The 24,427-nt window shown below is 54.1% G+C and overlaps 2 protein-coding genes across 2 annotated transcripts; one reads left to right on the forward strand and one right to left on the reverse strand.

The window, feature by feature from the left end:
* The first annotated feature begins 5,999 nt into the window (after positions 1-5,999).
* CBX2 (chromobox 2) lies at positions 6,000-15,452 on the forward strand. Its single transcript, XM_043462495.1, has 5 exons — positions 6,000-6,161; positions 6,233-6,276; positions 7,331-7,396; positions 9,776-9,881; positions 11,060-15,452. Exons 1-5 carry the CDS (start codon positions 6,090-6,092, stop codon positions 12,362-12,364), a joined length of 1,593 nt encoding a protein of 530 aa, XP_043318430.1. The 5' UTR covers positions 6,000-6,089; the 3' UTR covers positions 12,365-15,452.
* Positions 15,453-21,217: 5,765 nt separating this feature from the next.
* On the reverse strand, positions 21,218-24,053 carry CBX8 (chromobox 8). Its single transcript, XM_043462521.1, has 5 exons — positions 23,672-24,053; positions 23,258-23,301; positions 23,007-23,072; positions 22,811-22,877; positions 21,218-22,361 (listed from the first exon to the last, which is right to left on the reverse strand). The coding sequence occupies exons 1-5, from the start codon at positions 23,738-23,740 to the stop codon at positions 21,474-21,476; spliced, it is 1,134 nt and encodes a 377-aa protein (XP_043318456.1). The 5' UTR covers positions 23,741-24,053; the 3' UTR covers positions 21,218-21,473.
* Between the last annotated feature and the right edge of the window lie 374 nt (positions 24,054-24,427).

Consider the following 24,427-nt stretch of genomic DNA (forward strand, 5'->3'; position numbering starts at 1 on the left):
TCATGACCCAGATAATCACGATGGTGTGATCACTCACCTAGAGCCAGACATCCTGGAATGTGAAGTCAAGTGGGCCTTAGAAAGCTTCACTACGAACAAAGCTAGTGAGGTGATGGAATTCCAGTTGAGCTATTTCAAATCCTGAAAGATGATGCTGTGAAAGTGCTGCACTCAATATGCCAGCAAATGTGGAAAACTCAGTAGTGGCACAAGACTGGAAAAGGTCAGTTTTCATTCCAATCCCAAAGAAAGGCAATCCCAAAGAATGCTCAAACTACCGCACAATTGCACTCATCTCACACGCTAGTAAAGTAATGCTCAAAATTCTCCAAGCCAGGCTTTAGCAATACATGAACCATGAACTTCCAGATATTCAAGCTGGTTTTAGAAAAGGCAAAGGAATCAGAGATCAAATTGCCAACATCCACTGGATCATTGAAAAAGCAAGAGAGTTCCTGAAAAACATATATTTCTGCTTTATTGACTATGCCAAAGCCTTTGACTGTGTGGAACACAATAAACTGTGGCAAATTCTGAAAGAGATGGGAATACCAGACCACCTGACCTGCCTCTTGAGAAACCTATATGCAGGTCAGGAAGCAACAGTTAAAACTGGACATGGAACAACAGACTGGTTCCAAATAGAAAAGGAGTACGTCAAGGCTGTATATTGTCACCCTGTTTATTTAACTTACACGCCGAGTACATCATGAGAAACGCTGGGCTGGAAGAAGCACAAGCTGGAGTCAAGATTGGCAGGAGAAATATCAATAACCTCAGATATGCAGATGATACCACCCTTATGGCAGAAAGTGAAGAGGAACTAAAAAGCCTCTTGATGAAAATGAAAGAGGAGAGTGAAAAAGTTGGTTTAAAGCTCAACATTCAGAAAACTAAGATCATGGCATCTGGTCCCATCACCTCATGGGGAAACAGTGGAAGCAGTGTCAGACTTTATTTTGGGGGGCTCCAAAATCACTGCAGATGGTTATTGTAGCCATGAAATTAAAAGACGCTTACTCCTTGGAAGGAAAGTTATGACCAACCTAGATATCATATTAAAAAACAGAGACATTACTTTGCCAACAAAGGTCTGTCTAGTCAAGGCTATGGTTTGTCCAATGGTCATGTATGGATGTGAGAGTTGGACTGTGAAGAAAGCTGAGCGCCGAAGAATTGATGCTTTTGAACTGTGGTGTTGGCGAAGACTCTTGAGAGTCCCTTGGACTGGAAGGAGATCCAACCAGTCCATCCTGAAGGAGATCAGTCCTGGGTGTTCATTGGAAGGACTGATGCTGAAGCTGAAACTCCAGCACTTTGGCCACCTCATGTGAAGAGTTGACTTATTGGAAAAGACCCTGATGCTGGGAGGGATTGGGGGCAGGAGGAGAAGGGGATGACAGAGGATGAGATGGCTGGATGGTATCACCGACTCGATGGACATGAGTTGAGTAAACTCCAGGAGTTGGTGATGGACAGGGAGGCCTGGCATGCTACAATTCATGGGTTTGCAAAGAGTCGGACACGACTGAGCGACTGAACTGAACTGAACCTCCTACAACAGTGTTCCTTAACCTCCCCAGGCCCCAGGATCCAGGTGAGTCCAGTCTGTGCTCCTGTTTAGGGGCCATGCAAATAGGTTAGGGGGCCTGGGGCAAGTCCCAGGTGCTTGAAAGGCTTCAGCCCTGGGGGGCCTACTTTGTGCCTGGCTGCCTCATCACTTCCAGATGTGGCCTGCCCGCCCCCACCAGGCGTGTGTAGGAAATGGTAGGAATGGGCTTCATGGCCGCATGACCTGAAGCAATTTAGGATTCCTTCTCCTCCTGTAAAATCAGGACTGGGACAGGCTGCCCTTTGTAAGAAGTGTTCTAAGCACTGTGAACTGTAGTAGGCCTCTGGGGTCTCCAGGGTCAGGATCTCTGGGGGTGGGGCCCAAAGGTCAATATTTGCATTGTTTGCCCAGGGGATTCTTAGGCAAACTGAAAGCTTGACAACTTCTGCAAGGGCCCTAACTGTGCTTATTTTAACTTGAGTTCTCATACATAAACACTGTGTGTCACATACGTATAATATTTATCCACTGCATATACAGAGTCAGCATCACATAACCCGGCTCGCCTGTAAGTTACTTCCGTCTTGCAAATGTGAGGGGACCTGGTTGGGGGACAATTCAAGATCATGCAATGTATTATATATATCCTGAGTTTCTCCCATGCAGACCATTGAGCATGTATCTGGTGTGGATGGTGTTACTTCTTTCAGTCAACTCTGATTACAGTAACGAGACAGTATTTGTAGAAAAACTAAGAGCTGTTCCAAAACTGTTTTGCAAGACATTGATCTTGTTCAGTCAACAAGAGTGTCTGACTTTTTTGCAACCCCATGGACTGTAGCCTGCCAGGGTCCTCTGTCCATGGGATTTCTCAGGCAAGGATAAGTGGGTTGCCACCTCCTTCCTTCAATCCCAACCCAGGGATTGAACCTGCATCTCTTGTGTCTCCTGCATTGGCAAGCAGGTTCTTTACCATAGATGGTTGATGGTTTAGTCACCAAGTTGTGTCCTACTCTTGCAATCCCACAAACTGTAGTCCGACAGGCTCCCCTGTCCATGACATGTCCCAGGCAAGAATACTGGAGTGGGTTGACATTTCCTTCTCCAGGGAATCTTCCTGACCCAGGTATTGAACCCAGGTCTCCTACACTGCAGGCAGATGCTTTACTGACTGAGCCACCTGGGAATTCCTTTGTAAGATGTTCCCAGTGTTCTTTAGTTTTAACTACCAAAGCTGACAGGTCAAGGGTATTTGCTTCATCTCAATTCCTGACTTTTCCATCAACTTGAGAATAATACTGTCACGTCCGTCATTCACTTCGTGCCTCAGTCTCTTTGCTTTCAGATCCATAAGGGCAACATGAAAATATGTAACTTTTCATAGTGGTATTTCTGACATTAATTAGTTAATAATTTTCATTGACACCGTCACTTGCATTAAAAAAAAATGGCATTAAATGGAGTATGTATGTTTACCTGTATGTCTGTATTGTTAAATCTTTTTTGTATGTGTTTCAAACATTCTTAGACAGTAAAGCATAAATGGGAATGTAGATAAGTTATTCATGTTCCAGGATTAAGTAAATAATTACTTTCTTAGAAAATACATTTATAGCGCTTGCATTCCTAAGGATGTATACCGCCCAGCACTGTACCACTAGCTGCGCTGTGTTGCGCTCCGCTTAGTCACTCAGTCGTGTCCAACTCTTTGCGACCCCATGGACTGTAGCCCATCAGGCTCCGCTGTCCATGGGGATTCTCCAGGCAAGAATACTACTAGAGTGGGTTGCCATGCCCTCCTCCGGAGGATCTTCTCAACCCAGGAATCGAACCCAGGTCTCCTGAATTGCAGGCAGATTCTTTACCGTCTAAGCCACCAGGGAAGCCCTAACCACTAGTTTATTCGTGGCTATTTAAACTTAAGTTATTTAAAATAAAATAAAGGGACTGGCCTGGCGGTCCAGCAGTTAAGATGCCACGTTTTCAATGTAGTGGGCTCAGGTTCAAGCCCTGTTCATGGAACTAAGATAAAAATTAAAATTAAAACATAATTCCTCAGCAGCACATTTCAAGTGTTCACTAGCCACAGATGGCTGGTGAGTAACACACTGAAGCACACAAACATAAGGCATTTGCAGCATTTCCATCCTCTCTGAAAGTTCTACTAGACAGCACTGTTACAGACTCTATACTATATCCAGTCATGTCTAGATGACAGCAAATGCTGGGGAACCATTTGTTGAATGAACAAGAAAATAATTAGCTCTAATTTGTCTTAATAATTCTTAAATATGACAGTCAAAACAGAATCAGCTTTAGCCCAAACCCATGTTTTGACACAACTGGATTAGCTGGAATCATTCCTTGATTCTGCCAACTTCCAGTTTTGTTTTTAAGGAACACTTTACAAATTTTGGATCATACCTCACCCTATTTATCTGAGAATTTAATTCTGGTCAAATCTGTCATATTTGTTTCTCCCAATAAATCACCTAAACATTATTTGACCCAAACTGGGTGGCCCCAGTTGGATAGACAATATATGTATTAAATCTTCCAGGAAATCGATTTTTTCTTTTTCCCCAGTGAGTTGGGGTCAAATTGTAGACAAATTTATTTCTCAGAGGAAGAAAGAATTCTCTTAAGTTTTCTTTTAAAAAAAAGCAAGCATCCCAGGATACCATATATCATCAAGAGGAAAGTGGAAACTTCCAGGGCAAAAACCTCACACCCAAGATGAATTCTGCAAAGAAATGTGAGTTGAAACTGATCCAGCTATTTGTTGGATTACAATAAATACACCTTTGCATCAGCCCCACAATTTACTGCCTGGCTCCAGAAGATGAGGATACAAAAAGAGCTAGAAATTATACACAGCTCTCTTTATTCCAGGAGTGCAGGTTTTACCCCCAAAAGATGGGTTCCAGGCTGCAGCTCCTCCAAAGTAAGCAATCAAATCCCACCCCCCAAGCAATCTTCCTCTTCCCCACCTCCTTTGCAAACAATATCTGAGTTTTCAAAATGTTACCCAAGTTCCCTCCAGGATTATCAAAGGACTGTAACCTATTTAACCAAATAAACTGAAGAACATGCCAAAAAATGAAAGATGGGCTCCTGCAGTTCCAAATTTTCTACAGTAGGCCTTTCCCATTAAAACAGCAACAAAAGTACACTTCTCCTGCAGAATCTTTTATAAATATGGTTTTAATGATCAAAATTACATTGACAGTCTACTGCAACAAGAAACGACTTTTCGATTTGCTCAACAGAGTACTTTGCAGCTGCGTCCAAAGGAAAAGCAAAACCAGAAAATGAATTTTGAGTTAAATTGTACTGATGTGAAAAAAGTTAGCACTAATGTATTACTTTATTAACTTTAATAACACTACCTTTATTACTCATTTGACTTGCTCTGATTCAACAGCTAAATGATTTAAAAGGAAAGTTGCTCATGGAACACTGCTCTCAACAGCATAAAAGGGTCACTGCCAAAGATGGCCCTACAGGACTCCAGGGCACCCCTTCCTCTAAACGCGGTCCAGTCTCCTCTCTGTCGCATGCAACTGATCCAACGGATACCCACTGCCAAATCCTAGCGGGCCCATTAATGACTTAGTCCTAGATTAGAACCATCTCCTCAAATTTCGATCCCTTCCCCCCCACGTTCATTTTCTTAAAATTATGAAACAAAATATGTAAAAGGTGCAGTTGCTTTCCCGATACATGCGCCCTAAAACTTGGGGGTTGGGTGCCACTCTTAACAAATTAAGAAGGAAGAGCCGTTCGTTTTCAGCTGATTCATTTTCCTCTGTTGCCTTTGGGGGGGAAAGTTGGGCTGCTCCGTTTTTGCTGTTCACCTCTTCGCCTCGTATTTTGTCTCCCATTCCTTCCCCACCCCCTTTCCAGCCCGTTTCGCTCCCGCGCAAAATAGTCCGACCGCTCGAGACCAAGTTCAAAAATGCGAAGGGCACCTGGGCCCTCCGCGCTCCAAGCAGCGCCCCTCGGGGGCAGGGGCAGGAAGCAGCCGCCTTCGCCTCATCCCAACTTCCCCCCATTCGGGCCAGAACAATGGCTTTTTGCCCGGAAAACGAAGTTCGGCGGAGGCCGGGCGCGCCCCGCAGACCAAACGGGACTCGGCCGGTGATCGCCAGGTCAGAAGAAGGGAGGCGCTTCCTTCTTCCCCGCTAGGGACCTGCCCTAGCTCGGTGGACCCCCGCCCGCCACCCGTGCCCCCGGCCCAGCCAGACGAAGCGCGCGCGGGACCCCCGCCCCGGGCGCGAAGCCGAGCCCGCCGTGAACAATGCGCGCCCCGCCTCCTGGCACCGCCCCCGCGCGCTCATTGGCCCGCTCCGGAACAGGGCGGCCCGCGGGGGCGGGTGGCGGGCTGGGGCGCGCGGGGTGCGGCTGCGGTGCGCGTGCGCGGGGCGGGCCTGCGCGGGGCGGGGGCGGTGCTTTGTGTGCAGCCGGCAGGGCGCGCGGCGGCTGTGGCTGTGCGGGCAGTGGCGGGCGCCGCGGTCGGGGCGGGGCGCGCGGCAGCATGGAGGAGCTGAGCAGCGTGGGCGAGCAGGTCTTCGCCGCCGAGTGCATCTTGAGCAAGCGGCTCCGCAAGGTGCGTGCGGCCCGGCCCGCGCCCGCCCGTGCCCGCCCACCCCGGCTCACGCGCCTCTTCTCTCCCTGCAGGGCAAGCTGGAGTACCTGGTCAAGTGGCGCGGCTGGTCCTCCAAGTGAGTCCCCAACAATGCGGTGCCCGTCTTCCCGCCCGCGCCACCTCGGTGTGTGGTGGGAGGGCGGCGTGGGTTCCTCGCCCGCGCCGTCGGGGGGCGTCCGCGCGCCCGGCGGGAAGTTTGCGGGGGCCTCCGCGGGCTTCTCGGGTTTGGCGGTTAGGGGACGCCCAGCGTGCGCGGGGTGCCCTTTGTTTACAAGTCCGCGGGGCGCGGGGCTGGGCGGCCTCCCCGGAACCCCCTCCGGCCCGCCCCGCTCCGGTCCGGGCTCCCGGGCCGCCTCTCCCCACGCCCGGCCCGCGCCCCTCCGGCGCCGCGCGTTCCTCCCGCGCCCATTTGTTGCATGCGTCCCCGCCCGCCTCAGCAGTCCCCGCGGGACTCCAGCCCCCCTCCTCTAGTCCGTATTTTCCCCGGCTGTAACCTGAGCTTTCTATTCATGGATGTAGGGCTTCTCTTTTTTTTTCCCCCTCTTAATGGAAGGGAGGGAACTTGGCATCCCGGAAGGGGCTGTATTTACAGGCGATTCGCGCAGACCCAGTTCCCCATTCTTCCCGGACCCCACTTTTCTTTCTTTGCTTTCCCCTCCGGGTGCCCCGGCCGGTGTTGGCCTGAATGCCAGCAACATTGTTCTTAATCCTTGGGCTGCGTTTCTGTGCCCCTAAGCGTCCCCCTCTCTGCATCCTGCAGGAAGGAGCCTTCCCTTCCCTCCCTGGCTCCGGGCCAGGGTTTGGGGTCTTCCCTTTCTGCAACTTTCCATTTTATTGGGATTTGTTTTCCTCCCGTGGGAGGCTGTAGAGTTCTCCTGAGGCCGGGTGTTAATTGGGGGTGGAGGCAATGGTTTCCCTTTGAGTTTGAGGACAAGGTGTTGGCTTCAGAACTCAGTGTCCCAGGAGTTCATCCTGTCGTGGGTGAGACCTTGGGGGACTCTCCCCAGTACCCCGGTTCCCTGGCTGCCAGCAGGCATCAGGGAACAGTGGGGCAACCCCACTTGGGCTGGTTTAGGAAGTGGTTGGTCGCTGCCTAGAACTTTAAGATGTCCTGTTCTTTGCTTTTCCAGACACAACAGCTGGGAGCCAGAGGAAAATATCCTGGACCCGAGGCTGCTCTTGGCCTTCCAGAAGAAGTGAGAAAGTTAACCAACCTGTGGGAGGGGGAAGCCAGTTGGGGGGACCCTGGCCTGTCACACGGTCGTTCAGGGCAGTCCTGGCCCTCCAGAGTTCCTGGGCTTAGGCTGTGGTTTGAAGTCCTAGGTGAGTCGTCTTTTCCCTCCCTCCCCCCGGAGGGCCAGCACTGTGTCCAGATCTTGGGAATCCCTGAGTAAGTGCTGCTTTTGGTCTTTGTGACAGACTTGCCAAAATGAACCTTCTTGCACATCCTTTGTGAAAAGTTCTGGCTTCTCTTCTTGGCCTTTGCTGTTGACTAGTTTGCAAACAGCCTTAATAAAAACCAGGATGGCAGGTTTGCCCTAAAAAATGCAGACCTGGCCTCCCAGTCCTCATGCATGGATTGAGCAAAAGAAGGCTCACCGGGGGAACAGGAACACACAGCAGAAAGTTATGCCTGCTATGGTGTGTCTGGACCAACAGCAGCACGTTTACTTTTTTCCTGTGCTGCAAAACAGCTGGTCCCAAGTGAGCACCATGGGGGCCCCCTCACCAGTCTCGGGCTGAATTTGCTTCTGTAATTCAAGATGTCATATCTATTTTTAGGTAGGAGACTTGGGTTAAGAGAAGCCTCTTTGAGATACTCAGGGGAAAGTGTGGCGAGTGGCTTGTGGTGGCATAGGTTCCACGGAATTCCAGAGCAGGCTGGTGGGTGTAAGGCGTGGGAATTGCCCTATTGGTTGTTGCTGTTTATAGTCTCTAAGTCGTGTCTGACTCTTTTGGGACCCCATGGACTGTAGTCCATCAGGCTTCTCTGTCAATGGGATTTCCCAGGCAAGAATACTGGAGCAAGTTGCCATTTCCTTCTCCAGGGGATCTTCCTGACCCAGGAAGTGAACCCGCATCTCCTGCATTAGCAGATGGAGTCTTTACCACTGAGCCACCAGGGAAACCCCTTGCCCTGTTGGTAGAGGCTGATAAATTAAGTGCCCAAGAGCTTTCTCAGATGGGGTCAGTCCAGCCAGCTGTTCTCTGTTGGTTCAACCTATGTCCACCATTTTTTTTGCTCTAGCAAGATGTTTTGGGCCTTCTCAGATGGGCCATGGCAATGGGGGGAAAAGTAAGAGATTTTGGTGTGGGTTGAGAGAGAAGACAATGAGCATGTGCTTGCCTCGATACCTTTGAAAAAACTTACCAGCAAGCTTGCTGTCTGCTATTTAATTCATAACTCAAGTGCTGTAGGTCCCAAGGGGTGGGAGCTAGTACCTTTTTCTGTAAGTGTCCTGATTGTCCAGAGAGTGTGTGTCTTTCACTTCACTTTTCCTTAAAGCACAACAGGCAAGAACTGAGGTTAGTAGATGTCACAGAGATAGATGCAAGAGTTTAAAAGAACCATGAGGTGCTCTGGTTTACATCACGGGGCAGAGAAAACTGGGAGGTGGGTGCTCTGCCTTGTCCTCTTCACCCCCAGAAATTCTCCCAGAATCTAAGAACTGGTGGTTATTTGCTTGGTGTGGGGATGTGGTCTTTGACTGTCGGGGGAAGTCCAGATTCTGGGCCTATGGGCACAGGTTAATATGTCGGCAGAGTGCTCCTGTCCTTTTAGGAGACCGGCTGGGGCTGCTCTGAGAGATCACCTTACAGGCGCCAATGAGATGGTGTTTGCCCATTTTAATTACCAGGAAACTACTTCAGATAGAGCCTCTTCCCCTGGGGTAGCCTGGAATTCATGCTTTTGGGGTTGTGGGTGGGGGTGGCTCTTTTGGCCCTCTGACCCCGAGTCATGGAGCTAGTTAACACTGTCCCGCCTTGAGCCCCAGCCACCATACAGTCAGATGCCGCCAGTACTTCCATCAGAGCAGAGTCTAGGAACAGAAAGAACTTAGGAAAAGGAAACAGGGAAAGAAATATGTGCTTGGGCACTGGCTCTGGGTAAGACTGTGGGGAAGAGGACCCCTTGGTTACCCCGGTGCTCCCATGACTGAGATTTTGTGCAGGAGGTAGAGAGGTGGGGAGTGGAGGGCAGTGGTCCTCACCTCCCTGGCCCTGGACTCTCTTGTTTGGATTGAGAAAGTTGGACCACGTGACCATGAAGGCTCCTTCTAGTGGCATTGTAGAATTTCTGCTGGACTATCTCCCTGCAGGTTTGCACAAGGTTGTTTTAAGAGGAGTCAGAGAAAACTGGGAATAATTGCTTTCCTAGCTTTGCTTGAATTTCTTGACTTGTCTTTACTGAAATGTAAATGAAACAAATCTGCACCTCTGACTTGGATGTGTTCATTAACAGGGTATGTTTTTGCAGGGAAACTGGTGATAAGCTACCTGGGGGGATTTGAAACCTTAGGGTTCCAGGATAGCCTAAGGAAAAGTATGTGACTCTGATTGCTGATTGTCTTCAGGGAACACGAGAAGGAGGTGCAGAACCGGAAGAGAGGCAAGCGGCCGAGGGGCAGGCCAAGGAAGCACACTGTGATGTCCTCCTGCAGCCGACACTCCAAGCTCAAGGTGGGTGGCTGCTGCCCTGGATTTGGCGGCTTACCCCCAAGTGCTGGCTTTCTGCCAGCCCAGTGAAAAGTGGTGGCAGGAGGGTTTCGGGCTTGGGGGAAGGAGGCCAGCTGGCATCTCCAAGTCTTTGCCTTGCTCAGAAGACCTTGGCTCTGCTTCCCTCTGGACTGCCACTCTGAGGGTCTGCCAGCAGGGGGCAACAGTGAACCTCAATTCTCCACCTCCTGCCCTGTCCCTCTGGGGTTACTGAGCACCACCCCCACCCCAGCTGGTTTCCTACCCCAGTGAGGTCCACTCTGTGCTACTTTCTCACCTCCAGTGGCTTACGAGGAACCAAATACAGAACACGTGTATACAGTAGGTGCTCATAGGTATGCCAAGTAGGCACAGCTAAAAGTTGCGCACATACCTGGGCTCCATGGCACAGCTGCAAGAACAGATGTGTCTTTGATTTCTCTCTTGAAGGCACTGCCTTCCAGGCCTGAATGCACACATTGGCTTGAGAAGCAGCAGCAAGGTGGGGAGCCTGCCAGGCAAGGAGGCCCCAGACTCCCTGGGTTTGATTCCATCATCCCCAGTTCGGGGCAGAAGAGCTTTGTGGCTAAGAGCAGGTGTTGACTCTGTCTCCCTAAAGCACCCCTTTTGCACAGGGACCTGAGAACCAGGAAGGTGTGTCAAATTAGTGTTTGGGATGACACCCAGGTGATGTGGAGGGCAGTGGTTTGTTTTCCTGTGTGTTGGAAGGGTCTGAAGGGATCATCTTTGGACATGGAGAGATTGAAGCAAGATGTCCTGGTCGCAGAGCCCTTGCACATACTGCTTCACTCCACCCTGCCCCTCTGAGACATGTGAATCGTGCTGTTATGAATTTCCCTGTGCCAGGTGTCTGCCAAGGGCCGGGAGCTTCTCACAGGCCCCTGGAAGGCCCAGGGCCCAGTGTCGGCCTGCGAATGTTTCTGTCCATCACTCGGGCTTCTCTTTGTGAGCCACCTGTTTTTCTTTGTTCTGTTTCACTTCTAACTGCATTGCTTAGGACATCAGAACCAGACAGTGAGATCACACCTTCCTGGCCACCTCTCTGGTCTGGAAGCCGCAGGAGAGGCTTGGCTCCAAGGTGTCCAATGAATGCCCCTGGAGACCAGGCTTTAGAAGTGACACCTCATCCTTTGTCGTTGCAGGAATCTGACGCCCCTTCCAAATCTAAATCCAGCAGCTCTTCCTCTTCCTCCACGTCCTCCTCTTCCTCCTCAGAGGAAGAGGAGGACAGCGACCTAGACGCCAAGAGGGGCCCACGGGGCCGCGAGACTCACCCAGTGCCTCAGAAGAAGGCCCAGATCCTGGTAGCCAAGCCTGAACTGAAAGACCCCATCCGGAAGAAGCGGGGCCGGAAGCCCCTGCCCCCGGAGCAGAAGGCGGCCCGGAGGCCTGTGAGCCTGGCCAAGGTGCTAAAGACGGCCCGGAAGGACCTGGGGGCACCCGCGGGCAAGCTGCCCCCTCCACTCAGCGCCCCCGTGGCTGGCCTGGCGGCCCTGAAGGCCCATGCCAAGGAGGCTTGCAGTGGTCCCAGTGCCATGGCCACCCCAGAGAACTTGGCCAGCCTGATGAAGGGCATGGCCGGCAGCCCCAGCCGTGGGGGCATTAGCTGGCAGAGCTCCATCGTGCACTACATGAACCGGATGAGCCAGAGCCAGGCCCAGGCTGCCGGCAGACTGGCCCTCAGGGCCCCAGCGACCGGCAAGTGCAGCCTCGGGCTGGACCTCAAGATGAGGACGCAGAAAGGGGAGCTGGGGATAAGCCCCCCAGGAAGCAAAGTCCCAAAGGCCCCGAGTGGAGCTGTGGAGCAGAAAACGGGGAGCACAGGAGGACCCCCGCACATCCACAGTGGCAGCAAGGTCCTTGCTGGGTGCCTGGGCCCCCAGCCTGCACCCACCCAGGAGCTAAGTCTCCAGGTCTTGGACTTACAGAGTGTCAAGAATGGCACACCAGCGGGGAGCATGGTTGCCCGCCACGCCCCAGCCACCAAGGGCATTCCTGCCACCAACCCAGCCACTGGGAAGGGTGCCGGGGGCGGCCCCACTGCAGGAAGTGGGACTGGCCTGCCCACCGACACCAGCAAGGGTGAGAAGCTGGCCTCCAGGGCGGCCGCTGTGCCCACCCCTGGAGGCAAGAGGGACTGTGGGAAGGGCAGCACGGCCCCCGTGCAGGAGGGCCACCCGACGTCAGGAGAAGCGCGGAAGACAGCCGCGCTTTCTGAGATGAGTACCGGTGAGGAGAACAGCAGCTCCGACTCGGACCCTGACTCGGCCTCCCTGCCCAGCGCCGGGCAGAACCTCTCCGTGTCTGTCCAGACCAGCCAGGACTGGAAACCCACCCGCAGCCTCATCGAGCACGTCTTCGTCACTGACGTCACCGCCAACCTCATCACCGTCACAGTGAAGGAGTCTCCCACCAGCGTGGGCTTCTTCAACCTGAGACATTACTGACGCCGCCTGGCTGCCCCGGCTCCCCTGCCCGTCTCTGGCCTCTGGCTTTGCTTTGATTGGTGGCTCGCATCCCAAATCCTCTCCAGGGGCCAGTGGCCTCCTTCAGGGGCAGGCTTGAGTGGGAACTCCCCTGGACCTGGCCTTCCCTGTGACTTTAGCAGGGGAGGCACCATGATGCCTTGCTGCCTGGCCTTTACCCTTGTTCCTACCTCTGGGCCTTTGCATTGCTCCCCTTTTGCCTCAGGAAGTCTGGGTGGCTGCCTGGGGCTCAGTGAAATGTTCCCAAGAGCATCCTGTGTTTCTTAAGCCCAACCACGTTGTTTATTTGAACCGCCTTTGTGGTCTGTGATGACAGCGGTAGTCAGCTTGCCTCCCCGTGTCCCCTGGGCACGGGTGTTAAGAGGAGGGGTCTTCTCCAGGTCCAGCTTGGCTGTTCTGGCCAGTGGCTGGAAGAGAGGGCTGCTTAAGGCTGCAGGGAGGTAAGGCCTGGGGGCTGCCGCTCCTGGGAGGACTCTGCTCAGGGTGTGGGAGGAGCGGGGAAGGGGGAATGCTGGTCAGAACGCCCCACTCAGCACAATGCCTGAGCCGGCAAGGGTGAGGACACTGTTGGCCTCCTTGTCTCTGCTCTCACCTCGGAAAGCTGAGGGCTTGTGGCCTTAACGTTAGCCATCAGGCGTGGCAGTTGGGATCAGGAACCCTAGAGAGGTCGGTGTGGGTGCTGTCTCACGCTGACTCAGATTAACAGCTGCAGCCCCCACATGTTGACCCAGAGTCCAACACGGGCAGGGAGGGGACTGGTCTCAGAGCTGTTCAGCCCAAACCTCCCAAGCTTGGGGGACAGGAGAAGGATGTCCTTCCACTGCCCTTCTTTCTGCCACCTGGAACAAGGACTGCCTTAGTCCTAATCGTGGCCCCGCAAACTGGGCCATGTGGGCAGCTGCTGGAAGTAGGCTTCCCTTCCCCTGCGCTGGCTTCCCGCACTTCCCACTTACCTCCCCTGACAATCCCCCCCACCGCCGCACCTCGGGGGGTTCCATGTTCTCTTTCCCAGCTGAGAAGCTGTATCTGTACCATTTGGGAAGTGGGACAAATCTGAGTGGTCCACCTGGCAGAGTGTCTCCAGAAAGGCCAGAGCTGCCAGCCCGACTGCCTCCCTAGAGATGGCTGAGTCCAGAAGTGGTCTTGGCAATTCCAGCCAACAACAGAATTGCTGTTACTGACTTGGGGCAGAGAGGTGCATCAGTGAGTGGAGTCACTGGTCTTTGATGCCAAAAAGAGAAGTGGGAATGCAGGGAACTTTATTTCTGCTTCAATTACCAGTTAACATCAGCCAGCAGGTGTAGAGTCTTCTGTTGTTCCCATAACCCTCAGGGCAGGGGACACAGTGGGCTCTAGTGTCTGAGGGTAGGCCTCCCAGGACTCCAGTTCCCCCCAGTCCCTCACCCTCCACGCCAAATAGCAAGATACGGCTTTTGTGTAGCCAAATCAATTTCAGCAGTGTGCCTTTGGGGACGGATCCATATCCAAGACCTGGTTGAGGGATGTCCAGATGCAGTTTCTGACTCGTGTGTGATAGCCATGCTATCTGCAATTGGAATGGTGCCCACTTGGGCAGACCGGAGGGCTGGGGGTCCCAGACAGCTAGGCTGAAACTGGAAAATGGGCCATAAAGGGGAAGAGTGCCCCCTCCACTACCCCAGCAGGAGATGGAGAGATGCCAGTGCACTGCCCCGTCTGTAAGGAAGGGGTGCCAGCGCACTGGGCCCCTGGCACCAGCCTCACTCCTGTCCCCAGATGCCCCTGGGTGTGACTAAAGGGACCTGGGCTGCCTCCCCATCAGAGGAGCTCATAACCTTCAAGTTGTGCTGCCTTAGAGGCTGCAGAGCCAGGCCGGCAGCAGCTCTCCCCTTCCCGCCCTCAGGGCGCCCCCTTTCTGGGCTGACTACAAGGCTCCAGCTGCCAGGTCTTCAAACCCCGACCAGGTGCCTTTCTGTTTACCAGCTACTTCAATCCCAAAGTTTGAATCTGTAAACATCTTACTCCCAGCCACTTTGCCTTCTTGCTGTGTTGCATGTTTTTTCTTGGTGCTTGTGAGCCCAAGTGGTTCATGTCTGTAAGTGTGAGTGTGTGTATACACACGTGCAGGCGTGACAGCCTTCGCTGAAGAGTTGGACAGATGCTCAGAGTTGGTTGTCATGTTTACCAATAAATAAAAGCAGTACTTTTTCATTTGCTGCTGCTGCTGCTGTGTGTGTGTGTGTGTGTGTGTGTGTGTGTGTGTGTGGCTAGGCATTGGTCACACATCTAACTGGTTTCTTTATCCTGCAGGGTTTCCTATGCTGAACTGCATCACAGTGTATATTGAGTGTTGTTTTAATCCTGTTTTGTCAGTTTGCTTTTGTATTGGATAGGAAGAGTGGCCAGTCTTGTCTTCTATAGGGGATTTGGCATATTTTTATATATATATTTTTCATACCAAAAAGAGTGTTCCTTGTTTGGGGTTACACTCAAAATTCTGACCTGACTAAGAGGGCTCTAGGCCTAGAGGTTTCATTAGAAGAGAACTTTGGGGGAGGACCAGAGTTTTGGACCATTGCCAATCACTGGCTTGATTTGTGTTTTTTAATTTAGAAAAAAAAAGCCCAATCATTCATGTATGCCACTTCTAATTACTTTAAACTATGGGTGTGTGTTTGCTTTTTTAAAAGAGAACAAAAGTGGATATGTTATTGCCCTGGGAAACTTAAGATCTTTGTTGAAACAGCACAGCAGCCCAGCCCCCATATTCAGTCAGGACCAACCAGTTAAAAGGAAAAACTTCCCCCAGGAAACTCACAGTGGTTTGGTGGGGGAAGGGTGGGAGGAGAGGAAGGTAGTGCCTAGAGGACCAGATCTTTGCTCACGTGCATCTAAAGATTCTGTGGATTTTCTAGTATTTCTTGGAAAACTAACACTAGCCATAGGTTGCTGATCTTTTTAGATGGATGTTAATTTATTTTGTAGCGGAGAGTCATTAGCAGATGGTGTCAGGGTTTTTGTCTTAACTTTTTGTTAACTCTTAGTATATCAATAAATTGTTAACTTTTCAGCTTGGTGTGTGTCATGAGTGAAACATCAGTCTCACTTTACCTTTCTTGAGGCAAAATACTTAACTTGAATCATGGGGTGAAAAAATTAAGGGCTTTGCAAAAGTCTCAGCCACTCTAATGGGGTCAAAAAAATGTTTTTCTAAGCAAAGGAGTGGGTTTGATTATGAGTCCCTACACCAGAATTTCCCAGAGAGGGCAATTGGACACTGAAGGGGACATTTGGCAATGTTGAGACGATTGTGGTTGTCACAACTGGGGCGCAGGGGTGAGTGTTATTGCTACTGGCATCTAGTAGATAGAGGCCAAGGATGCTGCAGTATGTCACAAGTCAAACTCACTTTGAGACATCTCCCAGGAACTAATACTTTAAAACAAACCAAAATTTCCACTTGTGCATGTGCACACCCCACCCCCAGTATCCAAATGATCCTGTGTTGGAAAGCTACTCAACCCCTTGAATTCACCACATGTGGTAACACTTTAAAAGGACACAGCTATAAAATTCAGGGGAGTAGCCATGAAGCACAAGAAGCTTTGAATCAGTGGTTCCTCTGTGACTCCTAACCCATGGCTCATAATAAAGAGACGATTTGCTTATTATATAACCTTCCTTGGTCCTTTAAGGTTTGCATTACCCTCAGTATGAATTTATTCATAAATTTCAGCCTCCAGGGAGAAGGAAGCTCCCTTTGAAGTAAAGAGAAGAACTTGGGCCTGGATGTTGGCCACCACTGGTTGAAAGGCTAGCTGGGGCGAAGGCCTGAATGTTTTAGTTCAGGAAGAGATTCCCACTACAAAAATGCTTCTTCCCCCAGCTCTGGCCGGCTCCAGAAAAGGCCTGCGAATTTGAAATCGTTCTTGCGGGGAAGGCGACTGGCATGTTTTCTTTTGTTGTGCCTTCGGAGGCTGGCGTTGTTTTCTTTTGGAGAAGATGGGCAGGGACGACCCTAGCCGTCCTGTCCTCTGGCTTTTGAGGGCAGCAGAAGGGATTGGGGATGTCCAGGAAAGAGCAAGCTAGAAGAGTAACAACCCGCGCGGCACCCGCGAGCCCATTTGTACAGAGCGACAGCCAGACGTGTAGGGGGGGCCCTGACCCACACTGGCCTTTGTTAGTTTCTGCGCTGCTGATCTGATCGCCTAATCCACCGCCTTCCCAGAAGAATGCGCTGGGCTGCCAAGGGGCCCGACCCGGCCCGAGGGCCCGGCCCGCGGCCTCCCTGGGGCTCAGCCCCGCGCCGCTGGATCCAGCACGAGGGTGCCTGGCGGATCCGGCCGCTGGACACCTCCTTCTTCCCTACCTTTGTGGCTGGAGGGCCTGGCCGAAGGGAGGTCGTGGAGGGGGCGCCCACGGTGGCCCACTCTAGAGTACTTTTGGGATGGAGAGACGAGGCGTTCCCTGCTCCGCTGGCGACCCAGAAAGGCATCGCCTCCGGGAGTGGGTGGGCGCCAGTGAGCGGGGTTGAGGCCATCCCCTCTAGAGGGCGCGCGCGACCCGCGAAGATAGGGCCGCTGGCGCTTTGGATGCGCGAGGAATATTCCCCACCCCCGGTTCCGAGCTGCCAAAGGGAACCGAATTGCACGGTCCGCCACACAATTGCTCTGAAACACACACACACCCCCCCAAAAGTCTCCAAAGTTTCAGGAAGTAAGCCCCGGCCCCAAGCCTCTTTCCTCCTGTCCAGACTCCGAAGGCTAGAGGTAGAGACCGATCAAGCACTGAGACGCCCCCAACTCGAACCTCAGTTGGATTCCAGGCACCCTCTGGCCCTGGGGGATTCTGGGGTGAGAAGAGCGGAAAAGAATATGAGCCCCCCACCCCCAAGTCCTGGGGCAGGCCTGTTCACTATTGAATCTCCCGCACACAGCCCGGGTCCTCGACTAGGATCTGTACAGTTAAGCATCAAAGAGGAGACCAAAAAAAAAAACCACCAACCCAATGCTCTCTCTCCAAAGAGCCGTAAAAATTCCAGTTCTACCAGTGTGTGTGCTGGGCCAAGCTCCCTGCTGGCTACGGCAGCACTAGATGGCCCTGCCCTTCGGAGGCAGAGGAATGCCTCTGCCCCAGGCAGCATCACAGGCCCAGGCCTCCACACCTGGTGTCTTTCCCAGAGCATCTGCCCACAAAACCCGCTGGAGAAGCACCAGATCAAGGCCAAGGCTGGTGGTGGCCAGACAGCCGGGGAAAGGGGGCAGAGTCGGTGCCCTCCCATCTCCCTGTCTCCCAAAGCAGGAGCCCACTGGGCTGCCCAATGCGGGAGACAGTCTTTGGGGAGAGACGGGGCAACGGCTTGGCCACCTGCTGCGACCCTCCCCAAGCCACTGCACTCCACTCCCGGCCCTCTGACTCTGCCGGCGTCTCAGCCCCTCACGTCGGAAGGCTGACCCATGGCCCTAAGGCTAGGTGCCTGACCGCTCCCTCCCTCCCAGGTCCACATACAGGCCGCAGACTAGAGGAACAACGCGGGAGAGCTCCGGCAGAGGCGCGGTCACCGACTCAATGGGCAAGAGTAGGAGATGCGCCAGCCTACTTGTGCCCACACCCCTCCCTTCCGGTTCTGCCAAGTGTGCCTAGATTTGCGCTTCTCCTGGTGGCGACGTCTGCTAGATCGCTGGGGGGTGAAACTGCGCTCAGTGCGGTGGCCCCTTTGGGGTCCCCAGGGCGGCTCTCCTGTGCAGGCTTCACGACCCCACCCCATTGCTGCAAAGTCTCGGGCCAGGAAAATCTAAGGAACCCCCACCCCACCCTGTGCTCTGCGCTACCCCGAACCATTTCTCTCCCAGTATTGGGGCTGTTGCCCCCCCGGACCAGGGACTGAGAGGCTTGGGGAGGGGGGGTTGGCGGGGGCGGGGGGCGCGGGGCTGCGCCTCGGCAGCTCCGGGTTCACTAATCACATCAGCGAGCTCTGCGCCGGCTCGGAGCAGCCAGTTGCCTAGCAATACCCGCGAACTCAATTCCTCAATCAATAGGCGCGAGGCGCTGCAATTCGGGGAGCGCTGGCAAGGCTAGGTGGATCTGGGGGGCGGGTCCCAGGACAGCACTGGTGAGCAGGCGGGGAAGCCTGAGCAGCCTGGCGCCGAGGCGCGGGGCGTCAGGGACCAGGACATCAGGCCTGGGGGTGGGGTGCGCCGGGGGAGTCCCGCCAGGAGAAATGGGAACCCGGAGGTCGCGCCCATCTCCCCGGTATCCCCGAGTTCTGCCCAGACCGCAGAGAAGTGCAGTCTGTAGGTGAGGAAAGCCAGGACCTTCCCCTTTAGAAGGCTAAGAAGAGTCACTTACCGCTCCCTCCCAACCCTACTCTTCTGCCCCGCCGGATTGGCATCCCCCCAGCTGGGGAATGGCCTACTGGAAACAGAATCGTCCAGGGCCGATAGGGGCGAGAGAGGCTGGTGGGATGGGTCATGAGCGAGGAGGGAAGGGTCCTCTCCTCCCGGGGCGCCTGTTCCCTCTTCTCGAGGGCCGGAAAAAAGGAACAAAACCCGAGACACGTCTCTATTTACAAAGTATGTATTTAAACACGTAAAAAGCGGTATTGGATACAGACATTCACAACCGCAGAAGATACGTGCCAAGCTTCACTCGAGCTGAGGCGGAGATCGATTCGAGATTTGTACAAATCTTAGAATTAAATAAACCCAACACCCGCACATCTCGCGCGGTTGCAGACGCCCAGCCCCGCGGCCCCTGCCCTGCCCACCCACCCCCAGGTCAGCGTCGCAAGAGCGAGCAAAGGAGACACGCGGACGGCCACGGACAGACAACAGGACAGATAGGCGGTAGGGCAGAACCAGGCTGGCCGGGGAAGGTCCGAAGGAAGGGGCAAAGTCAGTCCCAAGGGAGGGAGATGAGGGTGAAGGCAGGAAAGGAGGGAGGGAAGGCAGCAGCCAGGTAAAGGCATGGGTCCTAGAGTGACCGTCCACTCGGTAACAGACATGTCCCTTCAATGAAATTTCATCTGAAAATAGCGTCGATATTTAAATAGATACACTTGGTCAACGGCGCTTTATACAAAGTCTAAAATACCAGTTTTACAAATGTGAGCGGATAAAAATCCCTATTCCACGGGCTTTTTATAGGCGCAATTTCATAATTAAAAAAGAAAAATCATGTACTCCGTCTTCCTGTTTTTATCCCCTCACTTCAAAGGCAAGAAAGTCTGGAGGAGAGAGAGGCTGCGAAGAGGGAGTGGGAATACGGGAGTGCGGAAGAGAAACCAGGCAGGGGTCCCCGCCCAGTCCCCCCAGGATCGAGAAGTTTCCCCCTCAGTCCCGGCTCCCCGCCTGTCTCGCCGGGAGTCTGTGCTTCCTCCCTAAGCGCCGGGCCCCCTCGCCCCTCCCTCCACTAGCAATGGGAAGTTAGATTCCCTCTGGCCCTTTAAGGGTGGGGGAGGGCGAAGAGGCCGCAGGACCAGTCCTCGAAGGGACCGGGATGTGAGGGGGGCAGATTTGTGCTTTTGAGTCAAAAGAGGGGCGCGCGTCCTGCGTCCTTGGAACACAGCGTGGTCACGAGTCGGCCGGGGCGGGGGCGTCCCGGGACCCGCCGCCGCGCGCAGGCCTCCCCAGCCGCGCCGGCCGTCTCTTCTCCAACTCCCGCTCCTCCCTCCCCCTCTGGCGGAGTTTGAATGTCGAGTTCAAATAGAGAACACTCCGCGAATCGAAAAGGCCTATAAATTATAGCTTTTGCTTTTAAGAAAGGGGGAAAAAGAAAAAAGAAAAAAAGGAAAAGTTCTGATGCGCTCTCTTGGATGGAAACCTCCCCTCGCCCCCTCCTTCCCTCGCCCCGCCAAAGCCGCCAGGGTGCCAGTCCTGCCCAGCTCCGAGTTGGAGCCCAGACCTCCTCCGCACTCCCAGCCGAGCTGCGACCAGGGCCTGGGTGCGAAGCCCCCTCCCAGCCGCCCCCCACCCCCGTGGGTCCCCTAGGGTGGGCCTGTCCGGCCCGGCGTTCTCCGGAGAGCTGGCGGCCCGCCCTCCCCGAGGGAAGGGGACTAGTCCAACTCTTCTTGGGAGGTGGGGGTCACCGTCTCTCCTGGAGAAGCTAGAAGACGCGAATAAGAAAAGTCCACCCCCGAACACTTCTCTCGTAAAACAGCAACTGTCTCGAACTCTGGGCACCGATATGCAATCCTCCCAATTTATCCTGGCATTTCGGGAATGTAAACAGATTCGCTGGATTTCTTTTCTTTCTGTGGAATAAGGAAAGGAATCGAGGGAACTGGGAGATTTTGTCCACATGACATACCTACGATCCGATCTGCGTGTACAACACACACATCTCCCATAAAGTGCTTTTCCTGGTGTGGTCCTGGGGGGACTCTGCTGCTCCCCACCCACCCGCAACTTTTTACCTTCAACTTCACACACACAAAAATTACTCCAGTTAAAACTTTGCTTTTCCCCCAACAGATTTCTTAATCTTAAAACATACCAAAAAAAAAAAAAAATAGGAAAAGGAAAAAGACTGACCCCACCTCCTCCCTTTCTGATTGGGGAGCCAATCTTTTGTTGGCCTGGTCAACCAATGGGAAGAGAGAAAAAAATCCGGGTCCTGTCTTGGTTCCAGAGGTCTGCCCTGGGGCTGTGGGAAAAAAGAGGTGGGGTGAGGTGTGGGCTGTCTGAGTCCCTCCAGACACCTACAGAGGCCAAGTGCCCAGGTCTTCATCCTCCCTACTGCCCTGGGTGGCTGTCAACCCCCTCCTGCCCCAACTCAGCCTGTCTTCCCCAACTAAACCACAGTCTCTCTCTCTCCTTGTTTAAATAAAACAACTTCAAGAGTTGAAATATATATATTTAGATATTTTTCTTAAATAACATATTTACATCTAATAGAAAATATAACTCTAGAGATAATCTTTCCAACCAAAACTGAGGGGGAGGGATGAAAGGAAAGGGGTTGTGTGAAGGTGGGGACCGGACAGGGCCAGCCAGAAGGCCGCCTCCCCACCCAGAAATAAAAAGCATTATGCCAAGTTTGCACTCTCACTCTCTCTCCTGCTCCCTGGTCTTGGGATCACCCACCCAGATATTCATCTTTTCTCTTTAAAAAACCCTTGGTCCGTGTTACTTTCCTTAATGGTGACGGTCAAAAAGTTTGAGGTCACATCGGTGACTACCACCTTCTCCAAGTTGGTCAGAGAAGGGCTCCAGGATTCTTCCTCTGGGTCCCCCAGGATTCTGGCCACTGGGATTCTGGCGATGAGGGAGGGCCTTCCCCCTTGCGCCCCCATGTCCCGATACAAGCCCCCCACAGAGCCAGGGGTGCCTGAGCCATGCCTGACCCGGGGGCCACCAGGGTCCAGGGTGCCCTGGCCTTTGGCCTCCAGGAAGGCAGCCCTGTGCTTTATGACCCTGGCTGGAAAGGTGTCCACAGCCAGCTTGCCTGTGGCCTCAGTGGGGCTAGGGCTGGCCACACCACACTGGGCCAGGTCCGAGTCCTGCCTTCGAGCCAGCTGGATCACGCTGTGGCCAGCTGGGAACTTTCCTGCCCCGGAAGCAGTATCGTCCAGCTTCCTGCCCTTGAGGTAATCTCCGAGGCCATCACTGGGTTCTCCCAAGGGCCTTTGTGAGGGGTCTAGGAGCTCTTTCCGGGGCTTTGGACCTCGCTTCTTGGAGCTGTCACCTGGCGAGCTGGGTTTGTCATCTGCACGGCTGGTGCCCCGTTCACGCTCCCGCTCTCGTTCCCTCTCCCTCTCTCGATCCCGGTCGCGCTCGCGGTCCCGAGGGGGCTCCACTCGGCAGGTGCTGCTGGTGCTGCTGCTGCTTCCCGGTGGGGAAAGACCCATGTTCCGAAGGCCCTCACGGGACCGGGAAGTAGAGGCCAGTTCTTGGGGTGAGCGGCCTGGGTAGGGGATCCGAATGCCTCTGGCCGAGTCACTTCGGAACTCGTATGTTTTGGCCTTTGCCTTGGCCTGGGCCTTCAAGAAAAGAGGGTAGTGTCAAGAACCGAGCAGGGCCCTTGCCCCGCCCCCACCTCCTCGACCCCTCTTCCAGCCCCAGCCTCCCAGGGTCACCCTCTGATGCCATGGAATTCCCATATGGGTAGGGGTGAAGTGTAGGGGTAGCACTTTGTCTGGAAGCAAAGGGGTAGAAGATTTGTCAGGAAGCAGTCATTTGTACAAGCACCCTTCTTATATTTGATTATGTCTATTTGAAATGGTTGAGGGGGTCTGATAAAGGAATTCTAATTTGGTTAAGCCCCTCCTCTCAGATACCCTTAGCGGTGAAGTGACTTGGTGACAGCCTGTCTAGGGACTCCCTCCTGGATTACAAACAGCACACCCCATTGGTTCATAACCCCTCATGGCCTGCTTCCCACAAACTGACACAGAACACTGATGCCCACCATTGGACACTGTCACCCTACCTTGAGCAGGAAGGTTTTGGGTTTGGGTCCTCTTTTTTTGGGGCCATACAGCTCCATCTCTCGCTCCCTGCAGAAAGGAAGGAGGGGGGAAAGAGGGTGCGTGAGTGAAGAAACCAAGTGCGCCTCCAGTTGAGGCTGGACAGGAGCCACCCTTCGTGTTTCTAAGTGAGAAGCTGAAGCCTGGAAGGGCCTGTACCTTTCCTCAAAGGCTGCGAGCAGGCGAGCATCCAGGATGTTTTCTTCAGGTTCCCATGTGCTGTACCTAAAGGAAATCAGGAAGAAGCGGGCGTCAGTCCAGGGAGCAGAGAAAGAACCGCGGGTGTGTATGTGTATGTCTGTAACTTTTCTTGTTGCATTGTATTGTATTTCAATGTAAAGGGAAAAAGAGGAAGAAAGAAAGCTCCGGAATAACAGTCTGGGGTTGAGAATTGCACAGAACCTACTTACTTCTGCGACCAGCCCTTCCATTTCACGAGGTATTCCATGCGTCCCTGAAGATGCAAAAAGGAAATTGTGTGTGCACGGGGAAAAATGCATGACGGGGACACGAGAAATACATGCAAAAAATGCATGCACCGAATGAATGCGCTAAATCCCACCGCGAAAGGCACGCGCCCGCTGCATCACCCCCTGCACGAAACGCTGCACACAGTGCATGCACCGGCATTCATTCCCCCCACCCCGCCCCCCACCCATGCAATCTGTGCATCGCTGCAAGTCTAAGGAAAGCGCTTGGGCTCAGAGCCGCCGTCGCGGCCGCGGCCGCTGCTGGGACCTGGGGGAAGGGAAGCTGGGTTGCAGCAGGGGGAGGGAACCCGGGCCGGGAGGGGAGGGCTCGGCCCAAGGCCCGGGGGCACCTACTTTCCGGATGCGCCGCTTCAGGAGGGCTTCGGCCGCGAACACCCGCTCCCCCACCGCTGAAAGCTCCATGTTGACTCGGCGCTTCCCCCCTTGGCCGCTTCCAGGAGCAGAAAAGCAGCAGCCAGCGCACGACAGACCATAATACTCTCCCGCTGACGTCAGTTCTCCTCCCCCTCCCGCGCGCTCGCTCCCTCCCTGCCCCCTCCCTCGCGCAGCTCCCTCCTCCCCGCTCGCCCCGCGCTTCCTCCCGCCCCACGTGTTGCTAACGACGTTGCTAAAGCCGAGCGGCCAGAGCCAGCTCTCCCGCGCTCTGATTGGGCGAACTCCGGGCCACGCCCCTCTCGCTTTCTCCCCCGCGTTGCTACGTGACCCGCGTTCCAATCGCCAGGGGGCGGAGTCCGAGGCGCACCGGAGACTGAGAGCGAGGGGGGTGGGGCCGCCGCCGGAAGTGGCGTAGCGTGGAGGCGGGCTCGGCCGCTGTCAGTCTGTCGGGCTGCCAGGGGGGCCGTCCACCCTCGGTCCCCGCCGGGGCCCCCTCCCCCGCCGCCAAGATGTCCCCCCGGTGCTCAGCGTCCCCCACAGCTCTCGCTGGGACGCTGGCGGCGGTGTCAGCCAGGCCCCGCCCCTTTGGCGACCCCCAACCCGCCCCACCCCCACCGCCAGGACTCGCGCTGTTCCCTCCCCCCGCCGCCGCCCGCGCCGCACAATGCACAATGCACAGGTGCTGGGGCGCCGCGGGCCGCGCCCGAACCCCCT

The sequence above is a fragment of the Cervus canadensis genome, chromosome 1, assembly GCF_019320065.1.
Source record: "Cervus canadensis isolate Bull #8, Minnesota chromosome 1, ASM1932006v1, whole genome shotgun sequence".
Lineage (NCBI taxonomy): Eukaryota > Metazoa > Chordata > Mammalia > Artiodactyla > Cervidae > Cervus > Cervus canadensis.